At 36.3% G+C, this 22,212-nt stretch overlaps 1 protein-coding gene across 9 annotated transcripts in view; it reads left to right on the forward strand.

Annotated features, from left to right (window-relative positions):
* The window catches only part of MIPOL1 (mirror-image polydactyly 1), a 210,971-nt gene that overhangs the window by 72,954 nt on the left and 115,805 nt on the right, over window positions 1–22,212 (forward strand). For all 9 annotated transcript variants that reach the window (XR_010884185.1, XR_010884184.1, XM_067296750.1 and 6 more), the window contains exons 7-9: window positions 429–558; window positions 7,525–7,558; window positions 7,818–7,988. Coding sequence is in view for 7 of the 9 variants with exons in the window: in XM_067296750.1 (XP_067152851.1) it covers window positions 429–558; window positions 7,525–7,558; window positions 7,818–7,988 (335 nt within the window). In the remaining 2 variants the exon portion in view is untranslated. The remainder of the gene's footprint in view (window positions 1–428; window positions 559–7,524; window positions 7,559–7,817; window positions 7,989–22,212) is intronic.

Genomic DNA, 22,212 nt, shown 5'->3' on the forward strand with positions numbered 1-22,212 from the left:
ATTAGAATGAGCTAGTGTGCCACCTTAATAGGAAGCAGTGTGATGATAAAAGTAGTTTTAATGGATTATTACTCTTAATTCTGAGTCCTGTAGAAAAAGAAAACTACTAGTGTTTCATATGATTGAGCTTTAAAAATTACTTTTCCATGAAGCAAGAACACTTCCTTGCCTTGTGTCATTATACAGGCTTGAATTTGAAAACTCTTAGCGTTATTTTCATTTCTTAAGTTATTTGTTATAGCAGTCAATGGGAAGTTAATGTTGTGTCTAAAGAGCAGTGCAAACTTTGTCCAGAGGATCCAAGGTCAGGGGAAAAGTTTTGATTTTAGGAGATGCTGGCAAAGGCCCACATAAGGTATACCTAATAGTGTGAACCTGTCTTCACCTGTCAAAATGGTTATTTGGTCAACACACTGGTTATTTTGCAGCTCTGGTGGAAGAAGTTTATTCTGCTCAACGGGAACGTGATGAGGCTGTCATGTCAAGGCTTAGATTAGCTAATGAAGAGAGAGATGAAGCATTTCTACGAGTGCGGCATTTAGAACAGTCTCTCAAAGAGTAAGTATGCATCCTGCTCTGTGCAAAAAGATTGTTGTGTCAGAATTTGACTTTCATAAACTGCTCAACAATGGTTGTGTTGTAAATCTCAGCATGAACTTCTCTGTGATGAAATACCAGGCTAGTGCTAGTTTTACTGTCCTACTGGTTAATTTTTTTTAGCAAGCCTGTGGGACCATATTTTTCTCTAGAGACTGAGAGCAAGGTGAATGGCTGATTACCTAAATAAATAAATAAATAAATAAAAGCTTTGGTATTGATTTATTCAGGGATAAATCAGGGGAATGTGACATTTCAAATGGGGATCTTTTGACATGGAGTACCAGGATGTCAGTCAGAACTTGCACTGTATAGGAAATCAATTGAGTCTTTGAGCCCACTAGACATTTTCTTCAGCAAAATTTCTACTAATTATGTGGATGATGTAGTAAAAATATGTTTTCCTCTTTATCTTTAGTGCAGGAGCAGTCTGTAAGGCAAGAAGGGTATAATTAATACTTTTTAAAAGTTCATATTTACTGTGTTAACACAGGAAGACAGAAACAGGCAATCTCCTGTCAAACTGAACTGTTTATGTTACAGTTCGGAGAGGAAGATCAAAACCAGTTTCTTTTCTCACTTTGGTATATAGGTAGCCTTGAAGCTACAGTTCTCTTCTACATGTAATCCTTCTCCATCCAGGTTGTGATCATCTTGCTACCATCCTATGCCAGCCCCCCTAAGTGGCTGAGAAATTTCCCCTATGAACAAGTACAAATGAATTAGTACCGCTGCTCACAGAATATGTGAATAAGTTCATGGAATTTCACATTCATGAACTTATTTGCATGTGACCTTGTGGATATGCCTCTGTTCCCTAAAATCCTTCTACCACCATAATTCTTGCTCTCCCTATATTGCCTCTCACTCTGTGTAGGCTAAAATGGGCCTACAGTCTTGAAATTGAAGATGGTTGAGGTGGAGGGGAGATAGGCCTTCAGAAATGAGGTTACTAAAGTCTGATTCTTTAAATTGCATACTTTCTGCTTTTCCCTTCCTCTGCTGAATCTATCCACTTGTTTTCCATTTCAAGTTTTCGCTCTCCTTTTTTGCCTTACACTTTTAGCCTTGTGTCTTATTTTTTCTCTTGCTCATCTGTTTTTTCTCCCCACCTTCTTTGTCCTTAATTTTTTTTCAACACTTGTTTCTTCTTTATGCCCTTTGTAACTTACCTTTCACTTCCACCTCAGTCCTCCTTTGTCATTTCTTTCCTTCTCATTAGGCTCCAGCAGACAGCTTCTTTTGGGGAATGAGGTCATACATAAACAATTGCATTGCAGGTTATGCGAGAATCCAAAAAGACTGCAAAGCACAATTAAGATAATAACAATGCATTAAAAATATAGAAGCGAAGGAAAATACAATGGAAAAAGGGCAAACAAGATAAGATTGAGGGAGGCAATCGTTATGGAAAAAAATACTATATTGAATAACAAAGAGGAGAGAAAGTATAACCTTGAGGAGTTAGTGCTCTTGACATTAGTTTATCAGCTTTGGATCATGTGTCAGTTTGGGTTTTAAAAAAAAAGGTGAGATACTGAGAGAAAACAATATCCAACCATGATCTTTTATGTTTTTGAATGATTCTGTTTTTCAGAATGACTTGAATCTTGTTCCACATTTTCACAGGTTTTAATTCTGCTGAACTTGCATAGATTTTGTTACCAAGACAAGTTTTTCATGGTAGCAGACTGAATATATGCAATTATTCAACTAAATGCCAAGCAATTGTTTTTAAATAATTGATTTTAGTAAGAACACTCTTTCCTCTTTACAGCAGAAAAACAATCTGCTTTTGGGTTATTTATTTAGGTTGGTCTAGAGAATCTTTTCCAAATAAATTCCAATAATCTGTGCAGATAGTTTGTGCACCATTGCTCTGTGGAATTTACATGTTGCTAAAGTTTGTCACAGTCTGTAAGTATGACTCAAAAGCAAGTTTAGGAGATCTCAGTCCCACAAGGATTAGTGCACAATTTGTCAGAGGTAGTGCCCTACAGAGCCCATTATAGGTGTATATATACATCTGAAATTTTGCTTTGATTGGCAATGTCTGAGGAAATGATAAACATGCTTTAAATTCTCATAAAGGGCATCGTAACTGTGACCCTTTTCTCTTCAGTCTTTCCAGTTTCTTCTGTCACTTTTCTAATTAGTATGTTTCAAGAGTAAAGAAAGCCAGAAAGCTTTGTATGGCCCCAAACATCAAATGAGACAGTCTGTGTTAGCTGTGGGCATAAACCCAAGATCTTTGGGGTTTATGCCCTGATGTTCTGCAGCAGACTAATTATTCTCATTGACAGACATAATGATTTTTGTGTTTCTGGAAGAAATCGCAGGTCTATTAAGTGCATGATAGGCATATTACTGCAATCTGTGCAGTGAAATCCACAGACACAGCTGTGACCTTACTGTGGTCTGGACACACATGAATCTCTCAGTAAGCCATCACTTGTTTTCCTTTCAAGCCTTTCTCTGCTTCAGTCATGTATTAAAAGGCCAACTCTGTTCTAAGCAGAAGGATGAGAAAAGAGAAGAAACTTTTTCTTGCAGAACATGCGTGCTTTCTTCCCCAAAGGAATGTCATTGCAGAAGGCACTGGATACACTGGTAATGACAAAGGCACTTGTTCTAAGGGGAGAATTGGTAACTCCCTCAGGTGATGTTGGTACAAAAGCGCTGATGGAGCCGAGCCATCATACCTTATTGCGGTCATTCAGAGAATAGTAATTATTATTGTTTTCACCCACTTGTGTGCTTTTTCTCATGTTTTGTAATGAGGTCTGATACCCTGATGCCATTCACAGTCTCAGAATTGGCATAGGAAATTTCCCTGTGGAGAACACCAACCCAACACAAGTAGAAGTTGTGATGGGCTAATCGGCTACTGTTGGGTCAATATCTGATTTACATTCTTCTTTTCCAAAACCAGTGACTCATTGTTTCAAAGGTCCTATAGTCAGTATTTCTTCCTGTGTATTCTAGAGAGGTGCAGGTCAGACTTCTGTGTGATATTTGCTGTAATGGCAGTCAACACCAGAATACAAGGCTAGGGACAAAGCTGGTTTCATTCAAAAGCAATTTTCCTTGCCAAGCTGCCTGTGTTGCAGAAGACTATAAAATCAGTATCTTCCAGGATTTCCCATTCTGCATTACAGAGACTGCCTGTGGCAATGGCAGGTGGTCAGAAAGTGCCGTCCCTGTCTTGCACGTCCTGGGTGCCTTGTCAGCTGTCACTGAGGACATCCTGGAAATGAACAAAACCCTCAGGCAGATCCCAAGCAGGCTTATGTCACTCCTTGGGGCACAAAGATATGTTGCCGAAGAATTCTGAAAAATGTTATGTGCTTTTATTTCCATGTATAGTTTTAGTGTCAGTCATCAGAGCAGTAGAAGGCAAATCTTAAATGACAAAAGACACAAAGACCAAAAGCTGGATTTTTTCCACTGTAAAATTTGATAATCATCCATGTAGCAAGTACTTAATGGTAATGTGTTATTCAGCATTAATAGCCATATGTAATTTCCTAAAAGAGAGAAAAAGTTGTTTTTATATCCAAGTTGCTTTGTAGTAATCATAATGTTCACTGTATCAGATATTAGATATCTGCCTCTCCTTACCTTACTACTCTTTAAGTGAAACTGGAAGTTCAATAGCAATGTCATAAGCCATGTCAGAAAATATAAGAAACTTTGGAGATGTCTTGCTCTGTTCCACCAATCTGTGTTCAGTATTACCTCAGCCAACAATGACTGTGTCCATTTCCACAACCTGACCACTGTTTACTGCTCTTCCCTATCCCATTTCAGTCCTCTTTGTGACAGGACCTTTTAGATGAAAAGTGGTCTTGTTTCTTCCAAAAAGAGCAATGATAGAATACAGAAAAGCTTTGTTTATTCTGATTATTGGTTAGGGGACTTTTTGTTTTCTTTTTCTTTGAAGAAAACTCTTTGTTATTTTTGAAATCTTCAAGGATTTCAGAATCAAGAATGGATGCTTGCTTCCATCAGGCTCAGTTCCTTTTCTTCAGGCTCAGTTGCTCTAAGCTTGTAGGATGCTTATGTTCATGCTGCTGTACACCTAGCAAAGAAAAAATAGCTGTGATTTACACTGGGGCCAGGATTCCTGCTGGAACAAAGCTCCACTAGTTAGGCTTTTCAGAACACTGAGGGTCTTTACTAACTGTGGTGACCTTTCAGCTGAGGTGACAAGATATTCATTTCTACTTCTACCTGGATGTCTGGCATGTTGCAATGGGAGGAGCAAGTCAGGACTGTGCTGCAAACATGTTGAATTCGTTACAGTCAAGAAATCAACATGTTTCCATCAGTCACTTTCACCTCTTGTGCATTCAAGTATGTTCATTAACCAAAACTCCTGTAATAACAGTAGTCCTCTTGAGCCTTACTTAAAACATTTGCTCCTCTAGCACCTCATTCTGTTACTAGTCTTTCTACTTATTGTTGGTTTCTCAAGAAGAGTCAGCTTGAGGTGCTTAGGGGTCAGCTCACCTCTGCAATATTCATAAGAATAGAGTGACTCTAAAACCTCACATCTAATTTACCATTAAAGTTTGTCTCACTATTCATCTTAAGCAAGCCTTCATTTTTACTTGCTGCATTCTCAGAAGCAGAGTGAAATCCAGGAGAGAAAAAAATCCATGAAAAAAATTACAGACTCTTTATTGTAAATAATTTCATACTGTGGCTGAATGGATTCCCCCCTGCCCTGAGTCTATCTCACCACTCTACTATTCCTTTGGAAGGAACAGAGGTGATGGGATGAACCATGAGGAACTCAGTTTGTTTTATTTAGTTTTGGGGTTTGTTCTGGATTCTTGGAACTAGAAAATAATTCACCATTATTTTCTTCCTGCTGCTGGTTGTTCAAAAGGTCAACCTCTCACCTCAGAGGACATCAAATGGAGCACAGGGTGTTTCTTTGTAAAGTCCATGGGCTACTTTTGCCACCCTTGTCAAGTTTTAGAGCACAAGTCACTCCCCCCATCTGCTTTGGACCTGTTCCAGTCAGAGATTTTTACAAGAGGGCAATATTAAGCAGCATGCCAACCTTTACCAAATGCTCTAATGCATTCTTTAAATTAGCTGCTAGCTGTCATTGTTTAACTGTAACAGCTGAAACTCCTGTCCTGTCCTGTCACCTCTAGGGGATACTTCTGGGGAATGTGTGTAAAAATAGAAGAAAAAGGAATCCTTGCTTACTGCTGTTTCAAATCATGAGAGAACTAAGGGCCACTTATTGCCTGTGCACAGCCCAGGGAGAGAAATCAGGCAAAGGCATCTTTAAAAAAAAATACTATGATTTTAGGGAGTGTATGTATGCCTACAGACAGATGTCTTGTGACAGCAGAAGGGCTACATTTATGGTGGAAGTTCCTGTTCTTCTTCCCTTCCCCCATTTTCTCTCCCTTTATCCTCCCCACCCAGCCTGATGGTTGGCTGAGTGATTTCGTTGACCCACACTTTTAGCAGAGGAGAAATCCTCTGGTGAAGCCAAGTCAGCCAGTTTTCTTTGACAAATACACTTCATTGTGAATACAGGCCGGAGATCCCTATTAAGTCCCCTGCTAAGTGGAACTCAGAACAGAGCAGTATAAGAACCTAAAGCAGGAACTCTACAAGGAGCCAACTCAGTTGTAAGAATCTGGACTCAAGTGCCTGTCACTTTTTGGTTTGTGTTACTTTATGGATATGAGTCAAACCCAGCAAAGGTTAGCTTTCACTCTATTTGGTTTAGGTCTAATGCTGACTGGGTATGTTGGAAGTAGTTACTGCTTGCAAGCTCTATGTAAACATGCTAATTGTCATACACTGGCAGTACATTCTGTTATTATTTCTTTTTGATTAAAAGGATCAATTTCTGTACTGGCTGATTTACTGTGCCATATGGACCGGTAACTGGTAACTAACACTTTAAGGTGAAATGTTAGTGTGCTATCAAGTGCTGTACAATGTTTGCTGGCTTAAATCTTGGCCTCAGAGCAGCATCTCTCAGCACTGAATAAGTTGTGTGTTGTTGTTTAATGACTACTGTTTTTTAAAATATTATATGCTAGTCTGACAGGCTTACTTTTAATAAACATCACCACTAATTAGCAATGGAGTGGAAATGGTTTTCTTCCATTTTAAAATGCACATAAATGTTGTAAATAATATGCTGTCCATATAACTTAGCTTAGGTAAAATAAAATGCAAACTTTCCCATTTATTAGGCGTTTGTGCTATCACTCACTGCTTTTGCACAGCTTTCTGCACAGTTCAATTGTGTATGACTAAATTTCTCATATTATCTGTATATTTAACAGTTAAATACATGTTCTCTTGAAATAAAAAGTGGGGAAGTGCAGGCAGAATTTAAAAACGGCCTTGCAGAAAATTGGCTTAGTGTGCTATTTTACGCAAAACATAAAAGCAAAATATTTTTAAGGAAACTTCAACCTACTTGGTTTTCCTCCTTTTGGCAGAGGGAGGTGGCAAATGACTTACTTCTGTGGAGATTATTTTTTTCTTTTTAAAGTCTTGTCCTGTTTCATTTGGGGTATAGTAAAAACAAAAACACAATGTCAAGTAAAAGTTGTAAGTCCAGAAATAAATAAAATAAGAGCATCAGTCACTTCTATCACTGGGGAACTTTCTTCATCTAAGCACATATGAACAATTGATCCTTGTAGTCATATATAGCAGTAAACATTAATAACTTAACAATCTGAAGTAAGTGCTGAAGATACGGAGCATTATTGAAAGATGGAGTCGAGCAGGTGGCACTTTAATATGTTCAGTGTCATGGTTGACTCTAAAGACTAGTAGAATGAAATTACTTGAGGTTCTAAAGATTTAAAAAGCGAACTCATTTTGCTGCACTAAGGAAATGCTACTGATCAGGCTTTCTGTGTCCCTTTTTTCTAGGCTAGAAAATATTAACCCTGAAGAAAATGACATGGTAAGCCATTCTCTGAGGAGATTTCTTGATGTCAGTCTTATATCTTAGAGGCTTAAGTTCAATTGAGTGGGTTTCAAGAACTAAGATGTGGGGAAAAGAAGAATTGACACACTAATAACGTACATCTTTGCTGCAGTATGAAAATTCAATAACTTCACTCAGTCAATTTACAATTCACATGTGCCTATTAATTAAAACCCTATATTAAATAAAATATATTAAAACTTCATGTCTGACTAACATATAATGCTGTTGGTAGACATTACAGGAATTACTGAACAGAATAAACAATGCAGACACCGGCATAGATATACAGAAGAATGGAGCTATAATTCTGAATCGAATACACAGGACCAAAGAACGTAAAAAGAAAATAGTAGCTGAGGAAATGAATGCAGTGATAGAACAACGGGATGCTGCTTTGTCTCAAGTAAGTCTCTACAAGTATATAATCACTCTATATCAAATTTTTTTTTTTTTCTTGCTTTACTTCTGGGGAACAAAATTGCTTCATTTTCTTTTCCCTATTGCAAACCTAACTGCCCTTATGGCAAATGGCTGATTAATGAGCAATTGTTTCTGCATGGTAGGAGTGCTCATTAAAATGGCATAAATATATTTCACAAGCAAGTTTATTTTTGTATTTTTTGCACCCAATCACTAACTGTCTCCATTTTTAAAACAAGATAGCTTTCAGTATACTGACCAGTATTAAAAGCTACTAAGGGCTCAGTTTTGCAGGATGCTGTAGTGCTGTAAAGCATCAGACCATAGCTAACTGGACCTCAGGGAGCTGTAAAGGGTTAAAATTATAAGTGGCAGAAATATGCTTTAAAGGGAGATAATGCTGCATGCAGCAAAACAAGCAATTCCTCCCTTTGTTGCTCTACATTCAGGAGGTGAAAATCAACATGTGGTCCTTGATTTTCAATGTCTCATGCTTCTGCTACATAGGCTGCTAGAATCCACTCAGATCATTGATTCCCTTCACTTTTCTGTTTTCCCAGAAGAATGCTATTTTCATTCTCTTCATCATGGAGAGAGTCTCCTTGGTTCTTCCATCTCACAGCAGAGGAGTTCTGGATTTCTGTCCACAGTTTTCTTTCCTCCTGATGTTGCCTTCTGATAAAAACTGAATTTAGCTCAATTGGGAATAAGCTGTAGGGAGAAGTGGAGCAGACAGGGAGTATAGCTCTTGAGAGATTTTAGGCTGGATGAAACTCCTTATGCATTCATCCTAGGCAAGAAGTTTCATCTGGCTCTTGCTTCAAAATGGAAAATATAAATCTTCCCTCGATGTAAATTATCCAAGTTAGCCCACATCTAAATAACTTCTGTTAAATTTAAAGTCAGGTTTGTGATGTTGACTGGCATTGATAATGTTGGTTGAATTTGCATCATGTTGAGAAGTCACCTGGTAGAAGAATCTCTTCTCCAAACCCTGAAATTTTCACTTTTTTGCAGTCATTATTGGTTTTATGTTCTATCCTGTTTTAACCTGGGAAGCCCTATCTGCTTGGTGCTTAAAATACTTCATGCATTTATCCACTGCAAAGCATGTTAATGTTGCAACTTTATCTTTTTACTCTGCTTTCTTTTGCTTTTTATAATAATGATAAGCAGCCTAGCTACTGGTGAACATCCAACAGTCCTGCCAAAAGTTTATGCTCTTTATTTTTTAATTATGACTGGATTTCTTCTTTGAACAGGACATTTGAGAATTGGGCAGCTCATAAGAGAAAAGCTTTCAGCAAAGGAGAAGGATCTTTTGATATATTCACGTTTTGTCAGTTTTTTGCTTCAGTGTTGAAGTGTGCTTTCAGACATACTTGGATCATAAAACTTTTGTGAACTTCTGAATTTTATTGTAGGGCATTATAATGTATATTTTAATTGAGTTGATTTTTAAGCTGTCCACTTAAAGTGTAATCTACAGACATATGTATAGAAGTCTCTTTTCCAAGTAATTAGCATGGAAATTAATAAAAGATCATTATTTTACATAGTAATGGTTCAATTGCCACAGCCATCAAAGCCACCTTCTAGGTCTGTCAACAAAATGCACAGACAATGTCAAGTAGGTGGTGCAGTTAAAAATAAGTGGATGAAATAAACAATAAAACACCCCAAACCAAGATTTCTTATATCAGCATTTGGTATTAAGCTGTACTGCTCTGAGTGATACTGCTTGCAAATTATAATACCATTGTTTTAAACTAATTATTACTAATAGAACTCTATTGAGCTTGCATTGTGTTTCCATAACTGTGATGCTTTCATGGCTGTGACTATTGAATCTGTAAAATAGCTCCTTGGAATTGAAGCTATCATTTCAACCTGCATTTCTCACTTGATGATTCCTTGGGAATTCATACCATACTTGAATTATTAGTAGTCTTTTGTTAACATCGCAGTAGCAGTAATTATTACAGTGCTAACAGCAAGAATAGGAGAGGGATTCCTACGTTAGACCACAAAGGGACTGGATATAATTCAGGGAATGTTTATGCTTAGCATAACAAATGTAAATTATTAGAAGTTAGATCTGTGGCCGCCTCAGGTATTCATAACATCTGCAAGTTAAAATCTTTCTCTTTTCATGGGAGGTGATAACAAATATGAGGGAGTCTTGGTAACAGCAGGCTGAGACAGATCAGAAGTAGAGTATACCATAATATGCTGTGGCTGACCTCTGGAAAATGGCATTTTAAAAGTTCAGAGGTCATTGAGCAGTGGAAGCTAAATGCTTCATGATGCATTTTGTAAAAACTACATTGTTCCGTTTCTACTAATTATTATGTAGTGCTGGAGACAGCAGTGTTGTTTGGATGACCCACATAACCAATTCCATATGAGAGAGAACTGTCTATCTGATAAATAAGGGTTTGCACAGGCTGCATTTAATGAAGCTGCATCTATTATCCTTCTTAATGTTTTTCTTCACAATAACCTGGCAGTGACAATTAAGCACAATGAATACAGCTAGCATCCAGTTTTGGGGGTGTAACTTGTAGGATTTCTGATTTTTCTCTGTAAGCAACAATAACACAGAAGTCTTTGCAGCTCTAATTCATTGGTTTGATTTCAGCTAAGGACTATTTAACCTTCCTAGAGAATGGATTTTCAATGAACTGTGCATCTCCTGTGACCAAATAAATACAGGCTGTCTTCACGTAGTCTTTCAAGCATAGTTTCACAGTAACTTCTCTGCTGGTTAGACTGTGAAGTTGTGTTTTACTGGACTGCTGTTGTACAGCTGCTTTAAAATGGTTAACTAGTTGTGATTCTTTTATTTGAATTTTCTTTAAGATTTTTTTTATTCTTGGAAAGGTGAAAAGCACTGTCCATGTCTATGAATTGTATGAATAAGTTCTTTTTGAGCCATAATAGCTAAGCAGCCCTACATCTTTTTTGATGTTTCAAATGTGAATATCACATCTTATTAGGAGCAACTAGAGGCACTATTATCACTGTATTGAGCTGCACATGTGTATGTAATCTTAGATCATTCACTACATTGCTGAGCAAATATGCAAACTACTTTTTGTATGTGTTAAAACAAATAAAATGGTATAAACTCAAATATTTGATACTACTTTTAGTATGTATTTTCAAGTGAATAAAAACAAACAACTAAAGGATGGCTAAACATTGACATTCACCTTCTCCTGTACCAACCCCCTTAAAAAAACAAACTCAACTGTTTGGTTATATTTGCCAAGATATATTTGTTAGTGAACAGATATTGTGTTATACTGGGGAGCTTGTGTCTGTTTTATGACTGATCCTCTGACAAGGAAATGGAGTAAGATATTGACTGTCATGAGAAATAAAAAATCAGTTTATTGTCTATAATACTAAGTTTTGTCTTAATCCACTCAAGGAAAAAACTTATTTGTCCAGTGGGTTGTAATACCGTTCTGCCTGCCTTCAAAAGTCTTGCTTGCTTGAGCATTCAAATTAGTGACAAACATTTGACAGAGATTAAATATGGCCATAGTCACATTATATGATCTTCATAAAATACTTTAAAGAAGATGGTTTCCAGCAGGAGGCAATGCAGTGCAATATCTTAAACTGGCAACCACCTATTAAGCACATCACACCTTATGGACAGGAATGTTAATATGATTAAAGGGTTGGCAACTGAAGCTGGGGACTTGAGTAAGTCATAGCAATAACTTTTCTTCTGTATTAGAAAAGAAAAGAGGCCCTTTAATTGGTACAGCTTGCAGGAAGTGATTTTAAAGAAACTAAATAATAGTATGGCTTATAGTTCAGAGGATCATGTATCTGATATGTTTTCAGTCCTAATTTTAATTCTGTAGATATTTTGTAATGGGAACAGTCTGTTACTATGCAGAATTTTAAATATTAAAGGTGTAGAATTTTTAGCTAAAGAAAAGCAGTGGTTTCATGGCCAGTGAAGTGTCATCTCTAATACCCTGATCTTGAAGCAATAACATAATTGGCAAGCAAACCTGGTTTTACAGCTTTGAATAGTTTGATCACATCCTGCTGTGCAGGAACATGCTTATGACTGTTCATGTAAAAATTGGCACGCACCCAGTTGCTCATCTGAAGCAAGTTTAAGTACCTTTCTCCATTTTGAGGCACTGTTTGGCAACAAACAGCAGTTTATCGTTCTTGAAAACAAAGACGAGAAGCACTATGCTTGACTGCCCATCATTATCGGTTTCGACTAATGAATAATAACTGATAAATGTCAGTAGTCACAACAAGCCAGCTTCTTACTAACTTTTTTCTTTAAGCTTCTTCTCAAGCATTTTCCCTCCTTGTACACCAAATGAGGTGTAGAACTCTGTTAACTGTAACTCCTAGAGCATTAAGGCATTCTCAGCACACATGAGTGAACAGGTCTTATTAAGGTAATAAACCCAGAAGCTGTATTAACTGTAAAAACAACAAAAGCATGTGTAAATGAAAAAAATTACTTACAGATCTCAGACCATTTCAGGGGGAATTGCAATGCTGCATGACTGCTTTATCTTGGAGGTAATTGCTTTTCAACCCAAACCACGGTTTGGAATATTATTTTGTAATGATCATTTGAATTAGCACATCAGCTCTGTGCTTTTGGTTGCCTTTGATACTTCCTGGCTAAGGATATAGACTGAGTTCTTGTTTGGCAAGAGCACATTTGACAGTGTCCTAGCTGCTCTGCTAGGATGCTTCCCCTACTACCTCTTCACTTGCTTCTAATATTTGAGAAAGACAGGAGAAGAGGAGAGAGGTAGGACACTATATTCACAACTCTTTTTGAACCTGACAGCTGCTGTGGGGTATTGATGATTTTTGGTCCCAGGCTTGTTTGAGGAGGGAAGCGGAGGTAAAGGGGATGTTTACTGTTATTTGAGGATCCAAGTTAATTCCCTCTTATGCCTGGTTTCCTTTGGGAGGGCAAGAGCAAGTTCCTGTTGCCCTCATTTTCTCTGTGTGGTAGCAGATAAATGAGTGAGGGGAGGTTACTTGCTAGCAGGAAAGGTAAGCAGAAAGAGATGAGACAGAAAACTAAAGGGCATAGTTTTAAAAGCTGTCTGTAAGTCGCCCCTCTTACTCTTCAAATTTAGTTTCAGCCCTGAGAGAAATAAATAGGGATATGGGGAAAATACAAAATAGAAATGTTTTTTAAAATTTAAGATTTAACATTAAAAATTACACTGCTATGGAGGGGAGAGGGGATAAAAGAAGCAGGAGGTAGAAAAAATGGTTGCCAGGTCTGTCATCACCTATGCTTGTGGCCTCAGGTAAACCTCACAGACTTCACTTTGCAGGTAAAGCTGAGTAAAAGGCATCCTGAAAAAAGATCACAAAAAGCAAAGCCATATGAGCAATTGTTATGATTAGCTGTATTAGTTTTCCATTTGGTCCTATTGCAGTGGACAAGTTTTTTAATGTCACATTTGATTCTCTGTGTATGTAAATAAAGGTAATTTGCAAAGGTAGATTGCAAAATTTGCCTTGATCCATGTTTTAGGAAGCCTGTGTTACACTAAAGCAATTAAATCCATGTTTTTGTTGCTGCTTCTCTACATAGACTAAATGAATCTTGCTGGCTACAGAATTTTCAGAAGTGTCAAACAGAACGAGTGACCTCTGTGGCTGAAAGGCTTGGAGTCCCAAAGTCTCACATAAAACTTTTGGGATTGATACTGAAGAGGTACTAAATCTTTTGTGGCTCACAAAAGGGAAGGTTCTTTCCTACTTGGCTGCGTTATTCTTCTAAAAATAAACTCATACTTAAGTAGAAAAATTATAGTAATTCTTTACTTTCTAAAATGTTAGGTATGCCCTAACTCTACCTCAGATATATTTGTGCTACCGAGAACGTGGATATTTTCTAGGGGAATGCCCAGTTAACTATTTGGCTATGTTCAGAAGATGTGTAAAGTATTTTTCTTCTGAAGCAAGAATTATAGTCCACTAGAGCCCAATAGTGAGAAAACTAGCTAAACGCTTGGTATCTTGCTTTGGGTATTCTAATTGGTGTAGAATGTTCCCTGAAAGCGTAACACCTATTTAAACTTTCATCATGGTGCCCTATGATTTTGTTTAGTCATTGCCTATAACTCTAATTTCTCAAAACATTAAGAAAGCTGAGGAGAGATGAGATGTGCAGGCAGAGTGATAAGAGCTTAGGCTGAGAAGATTTGAGGACATCTGTGTGTAATGTCATTTGGTCTGTTGCCTTGATGTAGCAGAGATTGTAATTTCTTTGTAGACAGGTATTTGTTGGTACTGAATGAAACTCCCTGTGATTTCACTGGAGTCAGAATTTCACTTGTGAAAGGGAGTATCTTGCAGCTTATTCCTCAGTTTGACTTCAGGCTTTGGTTACATGAGGGGCTATGTTTTTTTTAAATCAGCTAGTAGGTTGGGAGCAGAGAATCTGAGGTATTAGAGCTCCTTAAGGCAATTTCCTTAACTTTTGTATTTAGTCTAAGAATGTTAAATATGAGTAAATATGTAAATGTGAATGCAATGTTTCCTTGAAAACAGGGATTACAGTTTGTCTTTTTGAACTTTTGAAGCAAGTTTTTTAATTGATACTACATTTTCTGTATTTTAGTGTCACAAGGTTTTGGCCGAAGGATGCCTTGAGATGCATTATTGTTTGCATTGTTAAATCACCTGTTGTACTTGTGCAAACTGTGTTGTGCAGAATTCGGAAAATACGTGTCTGCATTGTATTTGAGGGCATGATCAAGCCCTGTATCTTTAACTGTAAGCTCTAATGAATTTCCAGTAGAACATTCATCTTCTCTTTACTATCTAGAAACTCCTCACCCCCTTGAAAATGACAGTAAATTTGCATGCAAGCTTGTTTGATTAATTGCTATTTGACTTATCTATCATGGTGCTAAGCTCTGGGTTCACACAGCTTAAACTTCCAAACCGATTTCTAGAATTAATTTAAATATTTAATATCAAAACCCTAGGATGAAAGAGAGAGAAAATGTTTTGTATACTTATTGATGGCCTCTTCCGGTAGCAACAACCTATAGACAAAATTCCCAATGTGATACAAGCAGCAGAATTCAAACAGTATTCACTGCAAAGAGGAGATTGAGTCACTGTGCATGCAATAACTTCTGTAGGTGCCAGAATTATTTAGAGGTATTTAAAGGAAGGTTTGCATGGTGCTTAACACTTCACAGTTTCAAGTTAAGCATTGAGTGCTGAATCAGATTCTGGTTTGCTTACACTTGTTAAATAAAATGCCTCTGATTTTCTTATTAGAATTAAAAATATAAGAATTAAAAAATATATCTTTCTGTATTTTTCATATTTAAAAAGTAGTTTTCTTAGGCAACTTTCTAAGAAATCTTTCTGCAAAAATACTTTGTTATTCTGGGTACCCACATGGGTTTACATTAGAATTCTCTTTGATAGTTGATAAAAAGAGATTGTTTTGCTTCTTATTTATATTTAGGATGGGGTCTGGAAAGGTTCCTACATCTGACCTGTGTGTTTGTTCTCCTTCTTGCTGTTACCACTTAACAGTTCTTGAACATTCACAATTGCAACTTTATAATTGGAAATGTTGATTTTTGTCTGCATTAGCAAGTACTGTGAACTAATAGGAGTGGATCTAGGTACGAAATAGTTAATTCTCAGCACCTAACATCCACATTAATACATTTCAGGGTGGGTTTTTGTTTACTTTGGACTGGCCTATGGACTGAATGCTGGTTTTCATTGGAGTGCAGTAGGCGTGCTCCCGGACTGCATCTCTGAGTTTGTTATAATCAAAAAGCAATCCTGTTCATTCTCTCAGAAAGCACTCCATGTTGCAAACCAAAGCACAGAAAATGGATTCACTGCAAATTGCACCCCAGATGCAAACAGAGGCACTAACATAGTCACACCCTAGGTCTCTGTAATACCTGAAGTTTAAATACTGTCAATACAGCAGCGCAAGTAGTATGCAAATTGCATTTTTTATTGAAAATCTGTGAAATTCATTGAGAACTTTAGATAAATTGCCAGGTTTTGTTATTTGTAAGTATAGAAAGGAAAAATAAATCCATTTTATTCAGGAAAATATTTAAAAACTAGTTACTTTAAAGCTCTGCCAGTCTATTAAATGAAATTAGGGATAAAAAAGTAGGGGGTAACTTGAAGAAGAATCAGATTGGGGGAGGGGGAACTAAAGTGAAATAAAAGCTATCAGTGTTCTCAGAAAAAGTATTCCAGTTTTCTTCGTATTCAGTGTTTTTACTTTGAAAATTATGTAACAGACTATTTTACATGCAGACCTTCTTTCTGGTGAAGATTTTGTACCTGTCCACAAGATGCAGAAATTACCTTGGTTCTTTCAAGGAGAAATAGACTTCTGAGCTAGTTTGTTTGTTTGTTTAAATATTTACTTGACTAACTTACAAATGAAGAATAAGGCTTTCCTGTTATATGTGGACTGTATATGATTGTAAGGTGCTGTTGTTTCGGAACTTTTTTTTTATTTTAATGTTTATTGCCATTGTTTTCAATAGTGTTATTGAAGTATTGATTGTTGAATATGTTGTTGGTATACACAGACTCAACACAAAAAAATGTATTCTGGTTTATCGTTTACTTTATATTGAATTGAGCCAATTCAAATATGTAGAAATATTTATTTAAAGGCCCTCAAGAAGTTGTGACTATGTAAAAAGTGTAAAAAGTATACTTCTGGCTCCATGATTTATTAAAAAAAAAAAAGAGAGTTACTGATTTCTTAGTTAGCTCTAACACCTCTCTGTTGTCTGCTGAAGTATTACCAAAGCTTATATAAAAAATAGAACCAAAACCTCTCTTGTCTGAGAGAAGTTTGCTGGCTTGTGTTCAGGACAGGAGTAAACACCTCCCACTCTGTGTGAGTTTGCCTCCTTCATCTTCTGTAGTTTTGAGACAAAGCTTTCTTTCTCAATCTACAAGCATTTTTTCAGCCATGTTGCTTGAGATCCCACTAACAATCAAAATGTTAGGACTTTACTTTAAATGAATTTCTATCTGCAAAACTAGTCTTGAAAATCTCACTGGGAAACTAAAAGCATCCAGTACCAGCCTCACAGAAGAAACACCAAAATCTTTGTTAATCCCTTGCACAAAATAGTCATATCAATCTACTTTCCACTGTAGGGCTAGCTAGCAGCTGTGTGTCTCATAACATGTTCTCTTTAAGTCCTGTGTGTTGTCTTCTGTGGTATCCAGACGTCTCCCAGCAGTAGTCATGCATTTACCCGTTCTGTTTGTTTTGGCAGGCAGTCCCATCACTTTGCTTTCAGGAGATGTCATAACATTCTTCTGTCTTTCTGTTTTTCTTAAAATTTCTCTGCTTAGGGTGTCCTTCCCTCTACACAAGGGATGGAAGCTTTGAGTTGAATGAAGACATTGTTGGTAATTGCACATGTCAAAGGGTGTACTTCAGGCAACTAACTGATCTTAGGTTTAAGCACTTCTGCATCTCAGTTAGATATCTGAAAACTTTTAGCTGACTGTTAATTCAATGCTGCGTACTCAAGATATAGGGTGCTCTTGAGAAGTCTGCATCTATTTGGGTAGCCAAACCCATCAGTCCCTGTAATACATTTTAATGAAACAAAAAATAATTTTAATTCCAGAGTTAAAATTTCCAGATTAAACCACTGATTACATTTGAAAAATCGTTTTATGTACCAAAAACATATAGACATTTCTCAGTATTATTGAAGTTGAGCAATAAATACTTTCTAAATGTTTTTTTAATTTTACGGAGCTTTTATGTACTTAAACATTTTTGTATGAGGTATATCTTTGCCCTTTATGTGTGATTCATTTTAATAAGCTTGTGCAAAGCTGATAAATTTCTTGATTTTTTTAATAATATTTTATTCCACTTTTCAGTGCATTTGAGCAAATTTGAAAAAATGTCTGAAATACAAATTTTTAGGTTTGAATCTTGATGTTGGTGAGACAAACTGATTTCACAACATTTTGCACATGTTTTTTGAAACATTTGAAGTTTTATAGTTAGTTATTCCATTTTAACATTTATATTCAGGCTGTTAAAACACTGAAATTAATATTGCTTTCAAGTGGTTGTGATTTTTAGCGAGAGCTGTTAGAACAGTAAGTACTATATCCCAACTTCCTAAAACAGCATGTTGGTTCCATGAAGAAAAGAGCAACTACTACTGATTCAGATCATTTATTCCAAAGTATTTCCTGTCCCTATCATATCTGCAGAGCTTTATGTTTTCATGTACTTAGTTAGCTGTTTGACTTTGTCATATCCTCTCTCATTTAAAGTAGATTTTGTTAAATGTTATAGATATTTTGGGAACACACATTACACAACAGAAAATTCAGGAACTGTCACTTAAGCAACTGATGGCTCAATTGAGAGTATAGTATTTATTAGGGCAAACAGATAGTGTGTACTACAAAGAATACTTGTGATCCTATGATTACAATAACTGAACAAAGCAATTAATAAACTGTGGTTTCTGTGTAGTGATCCCTGATACTGTTTTCTGAAATAATGTGATTGTATTTAAAAATGGACCAGAAGTATTGTCTTTTCATGCAGTAACTGTCACCTTAACATTTAGGCAATAGTCTGTTTGTGTATGGATTCTAAGAAAATCCATTGAAGCTTATTTGAAAACCAACTCATCAGAATGACAGATTGTTTACCAAATTTTGTTTTTCTGTTGTCAACTAATATTAGTTGTGTTTAGAAGGTTACACTTTCTAAAACCATACTTCTGTCAGCAGTTGAATGCCTTACTTATACCTGAGAATCAGATTCTAATTGCTAGAACTAGTTTGAAAATCAGGCTGAATATTAGCTTCTAAATTATCTCCTTTTCATACACCTGTGCTAGTTTATTTGGCTGAAAACTCAGGTGTACCAGCCACCTACTGCATCCATTCTATTATATATATTTTTGAGTACTATCACTGTATATTTCTTAACTGGGTGTTGGGGGAAAGAATTTAAACGAGCAATTATCAGCTATCTGTCATGGTGTGCTGTGTCAGATGGTTGACAAGCTGTCACTTGGCCACAGGCCATCTGGTTGTAATGGGACTGGCTCCTCTGCTGAGGAGCCAGCAAAACACATGGCCACAGGAAGCAATAGCTCAAAATCATGTGGTCAAGGGAGCAAAGCAAAGGTTAGGGGTGTAGTAATCCCAGCTCTGAGATGATCTCTTAGGCTGATTAAGCTTCTTAAACTTTTTATGTTAATTTCTCATTCCATAAAACAAGAAAGTCCTATTTACTAACTTCAGTAAAGTGTTGTGAAAACTGGTTAGTCAGTGTTTGTCAAGTGTTATAACACCTCCAAAATGCTCATGTAATTAAAGGAGAGTTATTGCAGAGAATCAGGCATAATGAAGAGAATACTTACGGGAGCAAGATGAAGCAAAAAAGTAGACATAAAATGAAACAGTGCAGTGGAATGGACCACCTGCAGGCCAAGAGGAGAACTGAGAGTATGTGTACATTCTGCAGTGCAGTGTATACATGGAGAAAAGAAGAAAGGAGGAAAGATGCTGCATTCGAAGGAAGGAGAGAATAAAGAAATTGGAGAGGGAAAACATGTATTTCCTCCTTTTAACAATGAAGGAGAAATAGGACAAAGAAGTGAAATAGCTAGTAAAAAAAAAAAAGTTCATGGCTTGTTCATGGCTAAAAACTTGTGTTCCTCTCTTTTATAATACTTCCATATTAGAAAGGGCGTGTGCAAGATTTACATATCTGCAAGAATAGAATATAATTGATTTTTGAGGCTATGTGATGAAGAGGTGGCTGGCTACCGTGGAATCTGTCATTATCTAACTGAAGACAGAAAAGTCTTGTGACTGTAATGACTCATTTCATAATATTACAGCTCTTTGTGCTACCAAATCACACAAAAAATGAACTCCGGAGTTCAGAACAACCAAAGCTGCTTGGCAAAATAGAGCATACACAAGTATGTGGGTGTTGCTGTGATCGAAAATAAAGTCTGGATGCTGAGATACTCAGTAAAGGAAGGTCAAAATAGTACTTTACCGTACAACTGGTCACACTGACTTCAGTGGGACCTTTCTTGCAAGTAAAGTACTTGCTACCAGCCAGTGTATAACCAGCTACGGTTAGTCAGTAGAATACTTCAGTGCTGGCTCTCTTTCAAGTACTGTACTGATATATGATCTACTTTGAGGGCAAATTTATTCCCAGATCTATTTGTTTCTGTATAATTTTAAAGTGTTTTTAAGATTTTTGGGGTTAGTTACTCTGAATTATTTTCTCTGCAGAAGTTTCTACTCTGAATTTGTCTCCTGAATCTCTTTTCTGGAATTGCTGCTATGCATTGAAAGTAAGACTGATCCTATTCTAAGTATTACTGTACTTATAGGCCTTTATTCAGTGATTTAGAATTTAGCTAACAAAGATTTACATTATTTTTTTATTTGTCATTGATTTTAAAAGAGAATCTTGACTCTGTAATGGTTTTTCCTCTTATGAGAAATTCTTAATTCATATTTTCCATTTTCTGAATTAATTTGGGGGTATTGGTAATTTTTTTGTTTTGAATATAATACACTGATGCTTGAACTATATGAAGGTCACTATACTATGCTAGTTTCTAGTGTTTCTACAACTCTACAGTGGGAAATTAGCAGTAGACAGTAGACAGTAAAGTGTGAACAAGCATACTAACCTATTACCTTGCATACTGCTTGTTAGCTTACATGCTTAGTTTATACATTATTTATTAGAATTATAGGCATGAAATTAGAAAACTGAATGAATAATGTGACTCCCATGTAAAACAGAAGTCGCTTATTTATATATTAGAGGCATTTAGGAAAAAAGCACTCTGTGACTGGTTGAAGGCATTTTTGCTTAATTTCAGACCTAGTACAGTCTCATGAGTAAATGTTTGACTCCAGGTTATTGGGTTTATGTTCTGATTAGAAATGACTATGAAGAACACAGAAGAGGTGAGGTGCTGGAGAAAAAATGCAGCAGAGAAATTAAAGATAAGAAAGAAAGACTCCAATAAAAAATTAGTAGTTTATATGCAATGCATTAAGTGCTCACTTATTCTAGCTTCATTTGATGTTTTGCCATATAGAATTCCCTTTTGTTTTGAGTGGGATCTGGGGATTGCCCAGGTTTTGAGTGTCTAAGGCATGGACAAGCTGTATGAGAATCTTTTACTGAGTCTAAAACAGTTAAAAGTATCTACAAAACCACAGACCTCAAGAGAGTTCAGCCTCATTGAATGTGACTAATTATACTGGATAAAGAGAAAACATTGTATAGTATCTCATAACAAAGTACAAAACACCAGAAGTTTGAAAGAAAACAAATTTAGAAAGTATATGCCCTCTATGCAGAGGTTATGCTCTGCATGAGAAATTGAAAAATTGTGCACATATTTTAAAATATGTGGATGATTTCATTCTCTCTCTGCTGTAGCTCTGCTTTGGTAAGACTGATAGCATGTTTAAAGGGACGTACATGCATAAATTCTGAGAAGGACAGAGGCCTAGTTTAATTCTTAGGACTTTATTTTTCTGCACTATTTAAGAAAATTCAAAAAAACACTCATTTAATATTTAAAGTAATTAGCAATACAAATGTTCCCCTCCTGCCAAATGTGTAATTTTCATAGGAATTAACTTACTTCAAGGTTTCCAGTGAGTATGACTGAGTTTCTAGGCCTTTGTACAGTTTTCCTACACCTAAAAGTGATAAAATTTGAAAATTACATGTATCACTATGAGAATGAAAAAGTAGAAGATATCAAGAAAAAGTATCCCATCAAAAATGAAATATTACTAATTTTCCAATGAATTCAACTTCTAGGGTAAATTGTGCCCTTAAGTTATTTTGATATTTTCATTTTTTTTTAAAAAGTGTTTTTAAGGTCATATTTCACATGTTCTATTCGAAGAATCTTTTCTCTGGTGTTGAAAGTTGGTGGAACTTAGGGTTCTCAGTTGCTTAGGTTCAGAAAAAGATAGAAGCTAGGTGCTTAAATACTTCTTGACAATGAACGGATGCTTTAAAGATCCCAGTAGGAAGAAACCTGCGTTTGAATCATTTGCGTCCAAAACACGTACCAAAAGTCTGGAGAGCTATAAGCAAAGAGAACTTCAGCAATGAGTCA

This window comes from Apteryx mantelli, chromosome 4 (assembly GCF_036417845.1).
Source record: "Apteryx mantelli isolate bAptMan1 chromosome 4, bAptMan1.hap1, whole genome shotgun sequence".
In the NCBI taxonomy this organism is placed as follows: Eukaryota; Metazoa; Chordata; class Aves; order Apterygiformes; family Apterygidae; genus Apteryx; species Apteryx mantelli.